The 13777-nt window shown below is 45.7% G+C and overlaps 1 protein-coding gene across 2 annotated transcripts in view; it reads right to left on the reverse strand.

Moving 5' to 3' along the window:
* Positions 1–13777, reverse strand: part of USP25 (ubiquitin specific peptidase 25) — a 1331637-nt gene that overhangs the window by 558647 nt on the left and 759213 nt on the right. For both annotated transcript variants that reach the window (XM_069636412.1, XM_069636413.1), the window contains exon 10: positions 3733–3881. In XM_069636412.1, coding sequence (XP_069492513.1) covers positions 3733–3881 — 149 coding nt within the window. The remainder of the gene's footprint in view (positions 1–3732; positions 3882–13777) is intronic.

Raw genomic sequence — 13777 nt, forward strand, 5'->3', positions numbered from 1 at the left:
AAACTAGCAGTGCAAGGTAAATGTTTCAAAGTTCAACTCAACAGAGATGTGCAAAAACCCAAATATATAACTTCAACCAAAGCAATAATTAGAGTCCAGGAAACTGGGGTTGGTTCCTTTCCCCTGGACTGTTTCAGGAGAACTGTTCACAATGCTCTGTGTCAGACCCAGTCTCAGTATGGCAAAATAAATGTCCCTTCCAGAACACTAGAGGGAATATAGCAAAGGGGAAGTATCCCCTAGTTTTTCAGGATGGCAAAACAAAATGCATTTTCAACAACACTCAGAGTATGGCAAAGGAAAGTATTTCCTACTTTTCAGGATGGTTAAACAAATGTTTTTCTCCAATAGTGATTCAAGTACGGAAAAAGGCAAGTCTTTTCAAAGTCTCTGGTTGACAAAATGTTCAATTTAAACAAAAAGATAATATGACCAAGTCTCTCCTTAACACAGCAGTTCAAAGTGCGTTTGGCAGTACACTCTCCTGGCAGGAGTCTTCTCAACAAACTCTTGATATCCTGGTTTACTCTCCTGCCAGGAATATCTGCCATTTTGACTCACACAAATTCCCTGGTGTACTCTGCTGCCAGGGGTACGACATTCATCCACTGGCCATTTCTTTTCGCAGCACTTTTTGCCGAACATTATTTGTCGAAAAATATGGAGGGGCTGGGGGGTTGAGGGGATACAAGGGGTGGTGTGGGGCATAGGGAATAAATAGGGGAGTGGGGTTTGCAGGGGACCCACCACCCCCCAATAAAATAGTTGATGCATTTTTTCAGCAAAACCATTTTGGCAAAAAAAGCTGTGAAAAAAAACTGAGGATGAATGAACATAGAACCCCTGCCAGGTATCTCTTTCCACAAAGGTTCACTACCTGATACTCGGGCCTCTCTGCAACATTCACATTCTCCTTAGGTATTACACAACTGTACTTCAATAGCACAACTTTGTTGACTTCAGTTGTTGCTTGCGCCAATTTCCCCCATAACAACATCCAATAAATCAGGATTTGTTTAAGCTCGGTCTGTCAATCTTAATTTCAATCTGCCTTGACAATGCTTGTTCCAGGTTCCCCCCCACTGACATCTTATGTCAGGAGAATTGTACAACTCTTGCCTCTGTTTCTCTCACAGTGTCTTTTGGCTTAGACAATGCTGGTTCCAGGTTTACCCCCAACTGACATCTCATGTCAGGAGAATTGTACCGTATTTGCCTTCTCTTTTCAGTTCTATTTGGTCGGTATCCAAAAATGCTTTCCAAACACTCGTTAACCCGTTCGCACGACTTGGGGACCCCTACGCTTCTAGGCTGACTCACTGGTTCACTTTGCGGCTGCTGCGAGGAGCTTGTGCAGGGTCAGGCTTCTCCTCCTCAGCAGTGAGTCGTTCGGCTCCCGCGTCGGCTTCAAAGTTCTTCGCCAGGAAAGGCAGTTCTGTTGCGCAGGACTGCGTCTCCCTAGGCCCCGCTGCACAAGGTTCACCTCAGCTTCACTGGAGATCCTCCTCCCAGGTCCTGAATCTTCCAATCTGCTGCTGGCAAACGTTGCCTCTTCTCCCCATGGCTCTTCACCGTGGGATTGCCTCTGCCACCAGTCTCACGTCCTGCTCTGCGCACTGTGCAGCCCTATTCTCTCCTTTGTTCCTTTATCTGCAGGTGATCTGTGGATTTAAAAGTCCTGCGCAGATGACTAGGTTCAGGACAACTAAACTGCACATTACTCTAAGTGTCACATTTCCTCCATATGGACTCCTTTCTCCTATTCCTCGTCGAAGTAACTGAGGCTTTCTGGGACTTGAGTCCATGGAAGTTTCAACTGCTTTTAGGTCAGTGTTGAACAGATGCATTGGAAAATACAGTCACCATAAACATCAGATGTTTCATATGTTCGAGGTTTAACATGTATATATGATGACTGAATAGGGTTTTGTTTAAACAAAGTGGCTTTCAGAGTTTTACAATTAGATGGTTCTGAATAATGACAGTAGGCCATTAAAACCTCAGGAATAAAGAGATCTTCCTCAAAGAGAAAAATACCACCTCTCCTGCTGGTGTCGCCACTCTCCCCTGGCAGCCATCTCCTCCCTTGTGATCCACCCTCAGAATACCACCCCCAGGGTCAGGATCCGGTAGCGGCTCAGCTTCCCCTGGCCACCTGGGAGGAGACTTTAGGCTGGGGATCAGCGATGACTCTGCAGGATTCATCACAATACCCTCCACCATATGCCCCAGTAGCACCACCAATGGTTTCATTGGCATCTGAGGCACAAATATGTTTTTGATAACCGTGAGAAAATTCTGAATTTATACGTACCCATTCAGGCTCAACATAATGAAGATTAATAAAAATGCATTCAATCATTTCATTCAGTGAAGACAGTATTAAAATGCATGAAAAACAAATATTCCAAAATAAGTCGGGCTTTCATTACACAAGGTTGCCATTTCATGGAAGGGATGTAATGACAGAGTGAAGAGAAGTGGAAATTGTGAACGAGAAGATGAAGGGGAACGGGATAAAGCAACCAGCAGAGCAGTGGCAGATGGGGAGGCAGAAGTTTAAAGGTGAGCTCAAGTACTAAAAAAAGGGCAAAAGCATAAAGTAGGGGGAAAAGAGAAGCAAAGGAAAAGGGGACAGGGAGAATGAAGAAGCCAAAAGAAAAAGAACAGCACAAAATAGACATAAAAGCAAGAATGAACTAAAAATAAGGAGAAAGGAGTAAGGCAAGTGAAAGAAGAAAAACATCTTTCTCCAATCAGCAATTCGGTTTTAGATCAGTAAAACTGAGCCACTTAACAGCTGGATTTTCGGAAGAATTGCCCACTTTTCCGACTAGTGTCCCATAAGTCTGATCCTGTTGGATCATGAGCATTTGAAACAATGGGTCAAACGCTCACACCGCAGCTAGTCAAAGCCCAATTTACCACACTACCAAATCAATTAACTGGCAACAAGTGGGCTTGAAAATACTGCCTTTCATTAAGCACCAGATCGCTAAACAATTTGTGATGAGCACTATAGACGGTCAACATTATTAGCATTACGCCGGATTGGGTGAATATAATCTAGATCTCTAGAAGTAGTGCTGGTCTTTGCAGAACTTTAAGAACTACTTTAAATATAACCAGAGCAGGCTACACAATGTAAAGACTGCAATAGTCATTTAAAATCTAGATGCTAGTGTGCCTGTGTGTGTGTGCATGCTTGCAGACTTATATGTGCAAAGGCAATAAATAGCTTGATGGAGTGCTGGTCCAGTGTTAAAAATCACACGAAATTCAAGTTTTGATAGCATTAGCTTTTGCCTCAGCTAGTCCAATAAAAGGCACATTTTATTAGACTAACAAACTATTATGCTGAGAGGGCATAATTAATTAGCTTGCAATGTCTTTGTCCAAAAAAAAATAAAGGTATAAACCCTTGGATTTTGCATGAAGATTTATACAATGCAATTGCACCGACAATTCAACTAACTTCTGCATGCTGCAGCTTGGCAGACTTCGACCAGGTGAAAGTGACTTACATTCAGCACCACACCAGCCAGATTGTTAAAGTCGGATCACGTTTCAAATTCCACTGGAAGCCACATTACATGCTAGGTCATAATACATGCACTTCATAATTTCGCGACTGCTAAGAGGCAAATGTCTGCATGGTGATGTATAGTTAAGTGAGCACTTTTGAACAAATTTGTAAAACAAGGACATGGCCTAAAGCATGGGATCACTCACCTCCTGGCCAGATTTTCCAGAATCCTCTGAATGCAGGGACTCTATCTCCCCTTCAATCATAGCTGCTTCAAGGCACTCGTGAAGATCTTTAAAGCCATTCACCTGAAGTGGGTACTGCCCAAACATCTCAGCATTTTCAAATTTCTTGCCTGTAAGGAAAAAGACAAGAGGAAGTTATCACGCATTTTATTCAATTACTTATCCCATGATGTTCCTACCATTAGCAAAAACTGAAATAGGTGCAGTCTCCCATTTTAGTAGCATAATTCTACAAGAATTGTGGCTGGTCTTGTGAAATATCTAGGAGAGAATTAATCAACAGACATAGAAGTTAATTGCAACGTACACAAGACCTCCCCAAGAGGGCATATAAAGAACTTCTGTGCAATGGCCACCTCGTGTTTGTTACTCCGAGTCCCGCTACATGCTCATAGAATCCCACAGATTGACAGTAGAACCTGCCATCCCTCCGCATGTTTAATGGGCTGAAAATGTTTCTGCATGGCATGTCTAGATGAGAGTGCAGTGTACAGGTCCATTTGGAAATAACGTTTTTCCCTACCTAAATCAGGTGATGCCACACCCACAAAAGGCCCATCTGAACATAAAGGCCAGTAAACGCAAGTTGGGTCAGACCTCAGTGGTCTACCTTGTGTACGAGGTAGGTGGGGGGTAAAAGCACCCTCTCTGTGGTCAAGTACAGGACTGAGAGACCACACATACACAAGTGAGAGCCTGATTAAGCCTAACAGGCTACAATAGGAATGGGACCATGGCCGCTTATCTAACTGCCATTTCCTTACACAAACTCTCCATAAAGGTAAAAATGGAATGAGGCCTACCAGAAAGTCTGTCAAGGATTAAAAGATGCTCTTTGCCAGGCTCCCCTTGTGAGAGCACCAGATTACAAGAAGCCTGCAATTGTACAAATGGAGGCTTCTGAGGCTGGGATTGGTGCAGTCTTGAGTCAGCTAGACGGCAAAGGTATGGAGCATCATACATGTTCCATCAGTAGGCAACTGGGTATCACCCCATCATTGCGCATACCAAAATGTTGAATTCTAAAAGCCCCATTTCACCGCATATATGCGATACATTACTCACCGCAATCGTATTTCTGATGCTTGTATCTGCTTAGATTCACATGCTGTGCACAGGCCGACATCTTGTGGAAGCTGTGGAGGATTACAGTTTGTTTTTCGCAACTCGAAAATAGGCGTCGACCTAGGGCGTGCCAGTAATACTATCCCTTGTGCGACGTCCACCTTACCCATGATCCATCACGCACGTTGGACCCCCAGATTGTATTTTTTCTGAAATGAGGTAGTATGAGGAGTAGCGCGAGTAAAGAGTATCCAAGCAGATAAGATAGATAAGACTACAAGCATCCATGTGCCTTCTCTCAGAGGGGAGGAAGGGCGGGCGTATGTGAATCTAAGCAGATACAAGCATCAGAAATATGATTACGGTGAGTAATGTATCCCTTCTGAGGCTTGTGGAATCTGCTTAGATCACATGCTGTGCATAGATTAGCGAGCAGTGTTTGAAGAAGGAGGTGGGATGTGAGAAGGGTTATGAGCAAATAAATGTCTAAGAACCGCTTGTCCCACTTGAGTATCTATCTTGGAATGAGTGTCAATGCAGTAGTGCCGAGTAAAGGTATGAATAGAGCTCCATGTAGCTGCTTTGCAAATGGTGTCATGGGGTACATTTGCAATGAAAGCCAGAGTGGCCCCAGTGCCTCTTGTAGAGTGGGCCCTTGGTGTAAAAGGCAGAGCTTTATCTGAAAGGGAGTAACACAGCTGGATACATTGGACTATCCATTTTGAGATGGCACCTTTAGAGACGCAATCTCCTTCTCTGCCTGTAGCTACGGAGACGAACAGTTGATCTGTCTTCCTTAGCGGTCTGGTCTTGTCTATGTAGTAGAGGACCGCTCTTCGCACATCTAGTGTGTGTAGTTTCACCTCAGCAGAGCTTCTGGGTTCTTGGAAGAAGGCCGGTAGCTCAATAGACTGGTTAACATGGAATTTTGAAATTAACTTAGGTGAGAACCTAGGGTGAGTTTGTAGAACCAGTTTATCCTTATGAACAGTAAAGAAAGGCTCCTGCACTGACAGAGCCTGAATTTCACTCACCCTTCTTATGGATGTAATGGCTACTAAGAAGGCAGTTTTATAGATCAGGTGTTTGAGACTAGCTTTATGCATGGGTTCAAAGGGGGACCCATGAGTTTAGCAAGCACCACATTAAGGTCCCATCCTGGTGGTGGGTTCGAAATTGGACGGTGGAGTCTCTTTACCCCTTACATAAAGGCCTTAACCATTGGTACTTTCCACCACGACACCTTGTTATGTGAGGTGGTGTAGGCCGACAGCGCTGCCAGGTTTACCTTGAGTGAATTAAATACCAACCCTGCGTCTAGCAAGTGGAACATGTAGGTGACAATATTGGAAGGAGTGCAATCAACCAGATTGATTTCTTTATTACGGCACCAAATAACGAATCTCTTCCATTTATCAAAGTAACAGTGTCTTGTGTCTGGTTTCCTTGATTCTTTTAGGATATCCATACATCTCTGTGGTAGATTGAGATGGCCAAACTGACTTCAGGAGCCGTGCTGCCAAGTTTATTGAGCTGGGTTGAGGATGCACTGTTTGTCCTTCGTGCTGGGATAGTAGGTTGCGCCAGCATGGGAGTCTGATGGGTTTGGACGTTGCCATCTTGCACAGGTGCGGGAACCACGGTTGTCTCGCCCACATGGGAGCAACTAGGATAAGCGTCATCGATTCCCTGTTCATCTTGTTGACCACCTTCCTCAACAGAGGGGTTGGTGGAAAAGCGTAGGCAAACATCCCGACCAGTTCATCCATACAGCGTTCCCCATGGAGTCTGGCTGGGGGAACCTGGATGCGAATCCTCGGCATTGTCTGTTTTCGCTTGTGGCGAATAGGTCTATAGTGGGGAAACCCCACTGTGAGAAGAGGTCTTTTACGACTTCTTCGTGTAGACACCATTTGTGTTCTTCCGGGAGGGGTTCTCTGCTCAAAGCGTCTGCTAGTGACGCTTTGAGCAGAGAATTCCTGGAACATGTTGAGATGACGGGTAAATGTTCCGTCTGAGTGCCCATATCCAAATTTTATGGCCAAGCCTGGACAGATTTGGCGAACGAGTGCCCCCCCGTTTGTTTATGTAAAACATTGCTGTTGTGCTGTCCGTTAGGATCTGCACTGTCAGGTTCGACAGGTGGGGTTCGAACGCTCGAAGCGCTCTGAAGACTGCCAGAAGCTCTAGCAGATTGATGGGATTCTTGGCCACTGTGTGAGACCAGAGACCCTGAGCTGTGTGGTGAAGGAGGTGTGCTCCCCACCCTGACAGGGACACGTCCGTAGTGACCACCGCCTGTATCTCTGGATCGTAAAAGGGTTTCCCCTTTGTCAGGTTCTCTCTTGTCCACCAGTGAAGACTTTGTACCAGTGTTGGCGAAACAACCACTAGATCGTCCCACTGACCACATGCCTGAGACCACTGTTTTGCCAACCATTCCTGCATGGGTCACATGCGCAGGCGCGCGTGGGGAACCAGGTAAATACATGATGCCTTCATGCCCAGCAAACATGGCTTTGCGCACCCTTATCTGGCGACCGGACTGATAGAGGAATTTGCAGTAGTATATTCCGAATTCTTTCCTCTGATGGAAAGGCCAACCCCTCTTGGGTATTTAGGACAGCTCCTAGGAACTGTTTGGAGGTGCTTGACACCAGGGTAGTTTTTTTCTTGTTGATTGAGAAACCCAATTCGAAGGGGAGGTCAATCGTTATTTGGATGTTGTATCTGCAAATTACTGGGGTCTCCCCCGTGATGAGCCAGTCGTCCAGGTAAGGGTACACTGGGATTGCCTTCCTGCGTAGGTGTGCCGCCACCACCGCCAGTACCTTGGTGAATACCTTTGGAGCCGAGGCTATACCGAAGGGCAGCACCTTGAACTGGTAGTGCTGACTGTCCACCTTGAAGCGCAAGAATCTTCTGTGCGCTGGGAACGTGGAAATATGAAAATATGCATCTTTCATCTCCAATGTTGCCATGTAATCTCCTCTTTTTAGGAGGGGGATTACCTCTTGGAGTGTAGTCATGCAAAATTTTTGGGGCTTGACATATTTGTTTGCAGGGCGCAAGTCTAAGACTGGGCGCATGGATTTTTTTTGGCACAAGGAAGTAAGTTGAATAAATACCCTTGTTTACCTGGTTGCCCGGGACGAGTTCCATCGCGTCCTTTGCGAGAAGATTGACGATTTCCTCGAGGAGGATCTTTTGGTGGTCCAGGGAGTGTATTTTTTGTCTTGGAGGGTAGTAGCGGGGACGCACCAACAGTTCGATGCAGTATCCCGCGGACACTGTGGACAGCGCCCATCTGTCCAAGGTGATCCCTTCCCAGGCCTGGGTGTAGGTGGAAATGCGCCCCCCTACTGGGGATGCATGGGAAGGGACCCTGAGCGGAGCGTCACTGTTTGCTGGGAGGCGTACCGCCTCTACCTGGGCTGCCTCTCCCTCTACCACAGCCCCTCTTGTTACCTCTGGTGTAACTTTGGGTAGTCCGTTGGTTTCCACCCCACGACGTAAGCTGCCCCTGTGAATAATTAGAACCCCTCTGGGAATTTTGGCCGTGTGAGTGACGAAAATTATTATTCCACCTTTGGTTCGTGGGTTTGTTAGTTAATTGTCCAAGGGACCTTAGGGTATCATATTCTTCTTTGGCAGTTTTGAGTGCCTCCTCTACCGCTTTCCCAAACAAGGCATTCGGTTCCACCGGCATGTCGATAAGAGTAGCCTGGGTCTCGGGTTTGAACCCTGACTGTCTCAGACAAGTGTGTCTCTTGATGACAGTGCTCTCTGCAATGAGCCTGCCTGCATTATCTGCTGCATCAATGGTCGCTTTCATAATGCACCCGGACACCGATCTACCCTCTGACGCAATCTGGGCTAACTGGCCCTTTAGTGGTTCTGGTCCGGAGGCAATGAGGGCAGCTACTTGCTCCCATTGGTGACTTATAACTTGCCAGCAGAGTGGTGGAATTTGCGATTCTTGCCTGGTAAGCGGAAGTGGAAGCCACTTTCCTTCTTAGACCATATATCCTCTTGCTCTCCTTGTCTGGGGGAGCTTCAGATGATGCTAAATGAGTCCCCGCTCTTTTCCTGGTGGTAGTAACTACCAATGAGTCGGGCTTAAGCTGCCCCCTTATGTAGAGTGGGTCGGAAGGGGCGGCCCTGAATAATTTTTCAATTCTGGGGTTGACTGCCCGGGTGAGATTAGGGGTGAGGAGGGAGGGGTCAATTCTGCGTTGGATAGACTTCAGAATTGGTATGGCTTGGGCAATGGACTTCTTGTCCCCCATGATTTCCTCTGCAAAGTCCCTTTCCTCTTGAGCCCCTTGAGTGTCAATCTGAAAATACTCTGAAGCTCTAGCTAAGACCTCATTCAGTAGTGGCTGATTATCCACAGGTGAGTCATTTACCGGTGGATCTTTGGGGATAGGTGAGTCTAGATTATATGCCCCTGCCTCATCTTCCTCCTCCTCCTCCTCATCCTGGCCCTCGTCTCCATAATAAAATCGACCTCTGCTTGGTCGTCCAGTATCTGTATGTCTGGGTCTTCAGCATACTGATGGTAAGGTAGAATAGAGAGTGGATCTGAAATGAGGCCCTGAGCTGGTGTCGTAATGCCTCAGCATGCTAGACTAAAAAGGGGACAAACTGTGGCCAGTACTATTATGGGGCATATTTATCCAGCAGATGCCACCTATGTCCCTCCTGTAGGATCATCAGGTGGGGGAAGTTGGCATCTGCTGGATGGAAACCTGCATTCAAGCAACCAAAGGCTAGAGACTACATTGCCCAGCATCCTGAGCGTCTCCAACAGTTTCTGCGCTCCCAGAACAAGAGGATCAGGCACACGAGGCCTGTAAACTTGCTTGGGAACACCCCTGCCAGCGCCACCGCATCTGCGCATGCTCTAACACGGGACATTTGTTCACGCTCAGATGTTCCTCCGGGCGGACACATTTCCCAAGGCTCTGGTTGGGCAGAAAACTCACACGGGGCTGCTCCTCGCCTAAAGAAATCTTCCTAGACCCTGCAATTAAAAAGATAAGTGAATGTTTGGTGTGAAAGCTGATCCGATGCGAGAGAAGCGTGCTTATGTTGACAGTGTAATGCAGCTGGGCCGTGAGATATCACGGGGGCATTGTTGTGAAAGTGCTCTGGAACAAAGACTCCCGCGCAGAAGCGCATTGACTTAACCTTGTGTGGAGACTAATACCGTATGGCAGCGGTGATGCACTGCATGCAAGATAGACTAATCCCAGTGTATTAACCCTTCAGAACACGTTACGCTTTGAACGCGTATTAATTATATTTTCTTCTGACAGACGCTGTGTGCCTTCCTTTTCCCCCCGGACACTGCTGAAACCGGATTGGGCACCGGATTCCGAAGCAACAACCAGAGCTAAGTGTTGCTTGTCTATTTAGCATGCAAGTGCATTCCTTGGTGTGGGAATCACAAACATGGGGGTCTGTTAAAGGGCAAAAGTGTGTGCATAGTAGCTGGGGATCCAGTCCTACTCTTTTGTATGTACTTGTGATTCTGAGTGTCATCCTGCTGGGTTTTGGCAAAGGCAGATGGTTATGTGAGGTGATTAGTTGGCAATCCTTCTCCTATTCACAGCCCTTGTGCGACACCTTGGTAAGGTGCCTACTTGGTAAGCGCTCAGCTCCTGAATCAGTGTCAGTGGGCCACAGTAATTCAAAACAGACTGGACGCAACTTAGTGCATGCTAACTGAGTGGAGTGCCTTCCAGGTGATGCATTCATAGTGCATAATTGTAATTAGCAAACACAAAGTCATTCAGTGAAAGTGTAACTGAACAAAGGTTCTAGGGGTCACTCTCAAAGCAAAGCAAAGGTGTGTTAAGAAGCTCCAAGGACAACGCAGCAAGAGCCAAGGAGCATATTTCCCTGATTTCCCCTTCCCTGCCCATAACCTCTTCCTAACCCTCTTTCCGGTCTTCCTTCAACCCTCTACCCATCCAATCCGTGGACCCTAACCCTCTTAACCCGTGGTGGTTGCGCAGGTCTGTGCACTTTTGGTTCCAGAGACCAAAACCATTAAGGGGAGGTAGAAGTTTGTGCTGCTTCTGCGCTGGACCAGAGATCTACACGACAGCTGGAGTCTCATTACGAGGTCTCTTATTAGGAGGCTGAGTTTCGTTGGATCCTGAAGGAGTAGAGGTGTCAGGGGTATTCTGATAGCTCAGAAAATAATCAGGGTTTTTCTCATAACATTAGCCAAAGAAGACATTCTTGTCATCACCCTGTCAATGTCATCAGAGCTCCATTTCCTGGAACTGGGGATGACCACTTCTTGTTGAGGTTCCTTTTCTCCAATATCATGTGGAGTGGGACGGATAACTTTAGGTCTAGTGACAGAGTCGGGGGTCTTAGATTTATCCTGATCTGAAGATCTATGCTTGTCCTTCTATGCTGTCTTCAAAAAAAGTAAATTTCGGTGGTCAGTTAATACTGTCACAGTGTGACGTGCTCCTTTTAAAAAATGTCCTTCTGGACCTGAGGTACAGATGTTTTCTCCGATGACTTTTTCTGCTGTTTGTCCCCTTTACCATGAGTAGAGGAATGTTTCCCTGAATGTTTGGCCTTCTCAGAATCTTTCAACGCCTGGCACCGAGATTCGATGTGTTGGGAAGGTTCTTAAGCTTTCGAGGGTGTGCGTCGAGACTCGGAGGCAGACATAGGAAGAACCGCCGGAGCCGAATTTAAGTGTGTGTCAGGCTGAGATCCTGGTGTCTGCGGAAGCTGCTGAACCCCCGACAATCCACCCAAAATGTGGCACTCTGAGCTGATAATATATATAACCGCTCAGTTTACCTCACTTCCAGGGGGAAGGGACAAATAAACAAACACCAGGCTGGAAGCTATCAACTCGCTGGTTCTTCACCTGTAGTTAAAACATAAACATGTAATACACCTTATTACTCAATGGGTTACTATACTAACCTTAAAACTCTATATCCTTTACCAAAATAGTCAAAAAACCATACCTGGTACTTCTCTTCAGTATGCCCAGAGAAGTGATAAGCAGACAAGACTTCCTTACTTGTTGACCAGAATCTTAAAGATCATTCAGCTTTCTCAGTAGGTCCATGAATGTAATATTTAACTTTGTAGTTCGTCTTCTCAACCTCAAGATTCTTGAACAAGGTCTAAAGTTCTTCAAATAAGTTTAAGGAAGTTCTTTTAAGTTCTTGTATTTATTTTTATATTTTCTTTTTAGAGTGTCTTTTACTCTGGAACAAATTTAAAACTTGCGATGAAATCTTCACGTGGAAAAATCCAGCACACGCGCTAAAATCCAAACCGCGGGATAAAACACACGCGCTTTAATCCAAGTCATTGGAAATACGCACATACGCTGAAAATCCAAACCGCGGGATAAAACACACGCGCTTTAATCCAAGTCGCGGGAAATACGCACACGAGCTGAAAATCCAAACCGCGGGAAAAAACACATGCGCTTTAATCCAAGTCGCGGGAAATACGCACACGAGCTGAAAATCCAAATAGCGGGTAAGACGCACAAGCGCTAAAGTCCAAGGCGTGAGTAAAATTCACTCGCGCTAAAGTCCAACCCACGAAAAAATACGCATACGCGCAAAAACCAAATCGCGGGAAAAAAGCACACGCGCTTTTATTTTATCACGTGACACTTCTGAGAGCTCACGCGGAAGCTCCACATAGATTTGTTCTTGCGCACGCGCAGATACGAAACGCGTAATATAATACACACGCAAAATCACGTAGAAAAAACCCTCGCGTATATGAACAGTAAACGCGAGTCCAAAGTTCACGCTTCACTCCGACGCGCAGAGTCACACGAGCAGGCTCAAGGTAACGGGAAAAAAATCACGCGCTAGTTTGAAATGATACGTAGTAAAGAAAACAAACGTACGCGCTTCAGTTTTTAGATACAGGTTTGCGATTTCAATCCTTTTAAATTAATATAACCTTTTTACAAAGTTCATCAAAACATGGAAAGTCACTTATCTTGTGATTGAGTCTTGAAAACTTCTTTTCTCAGAAAATTGGAAATTTCTCACTCCTGTCCTGTGTCTCCACTAAACTCCATGCACGACTCCTGTTATATTTTCAAAGATGCCGCTCGACTGCTTGAAACTTGACACCTTTGAACAAGTTAAGCAGGAGCAGCATAGCACACGACCTCTCAGCTGGGCAAAGACGATGAAAGGCAGTTTAGAATGTTCACTGTCCTCCCTATAAACAATCTCCAGCCAATTAGAATTTAGACTGAGAACCTCCATCTTGGCTTGGGGCATTTTCCATAGACTGCAATGAAGGTTAAGGGCAAAATTGGCTGTTTAAAAATATAACCCATAACAACTTCCCAAAACCTTTCTATACTAAATATGTGTCTCCCCTGACCCAAAGTAAATGAGTATATGATACTGTATGTAAAAGAATATGTCGCTCCAACCCGACAGTACCTGACAGTACCCCCCCTCCTAACGCCCAGTCCCTGGGCCACTTTTCAATGGAAATTTTTTATGGAATCTTTCAACCAAACGAGGAGCATGCACATCACTTGCTTTCTCGCAAGTGCGCTCTTCAGGACCAAAACCCTCCCAATCAATGAGATACTGTAGCTTTCCTCTTACTCTTCTAGAGTCCAGAATTCTCTTAACCAGAAATTCTTCGGCAGCATCTTCCTCAATCACAACTGCTGAAGGAGTAGGTGTCAATCTAGTTCCTTTAACCACAGGTTTTAATAAACTAACATGGAAAGTTGGATGAGTTTTCATATGTCTGGGTAATCTAAGACGAACAGCCACAGGATTAATCACCTTTTCGACAACAAAGGGTGCTACGAAACGAGGACAAAACTTATTTCTTCCTTTAATTCTCAAAAACTTAGTTGATAACCACACCAAATCTCCCTCACTATATTGAGGACTAATCT

The sequence above is a fragment of the Ambystoma mexicanum genome, chromosome 7p (assembly GCF_040938575.1).
Source record: "Ambystoma mexicanum isolate Mex_15411 chromosome 7p, UKY_AmexF1_1, whole genome shotgun sequence".
Taxonomy (NCBI): domain Eukaryota; kingdom Metazoa; phylum Chordata; class Amphibia; order Caudata; family Ambystomatidae; genus Ambystoma; species Ambystoma mexicanum.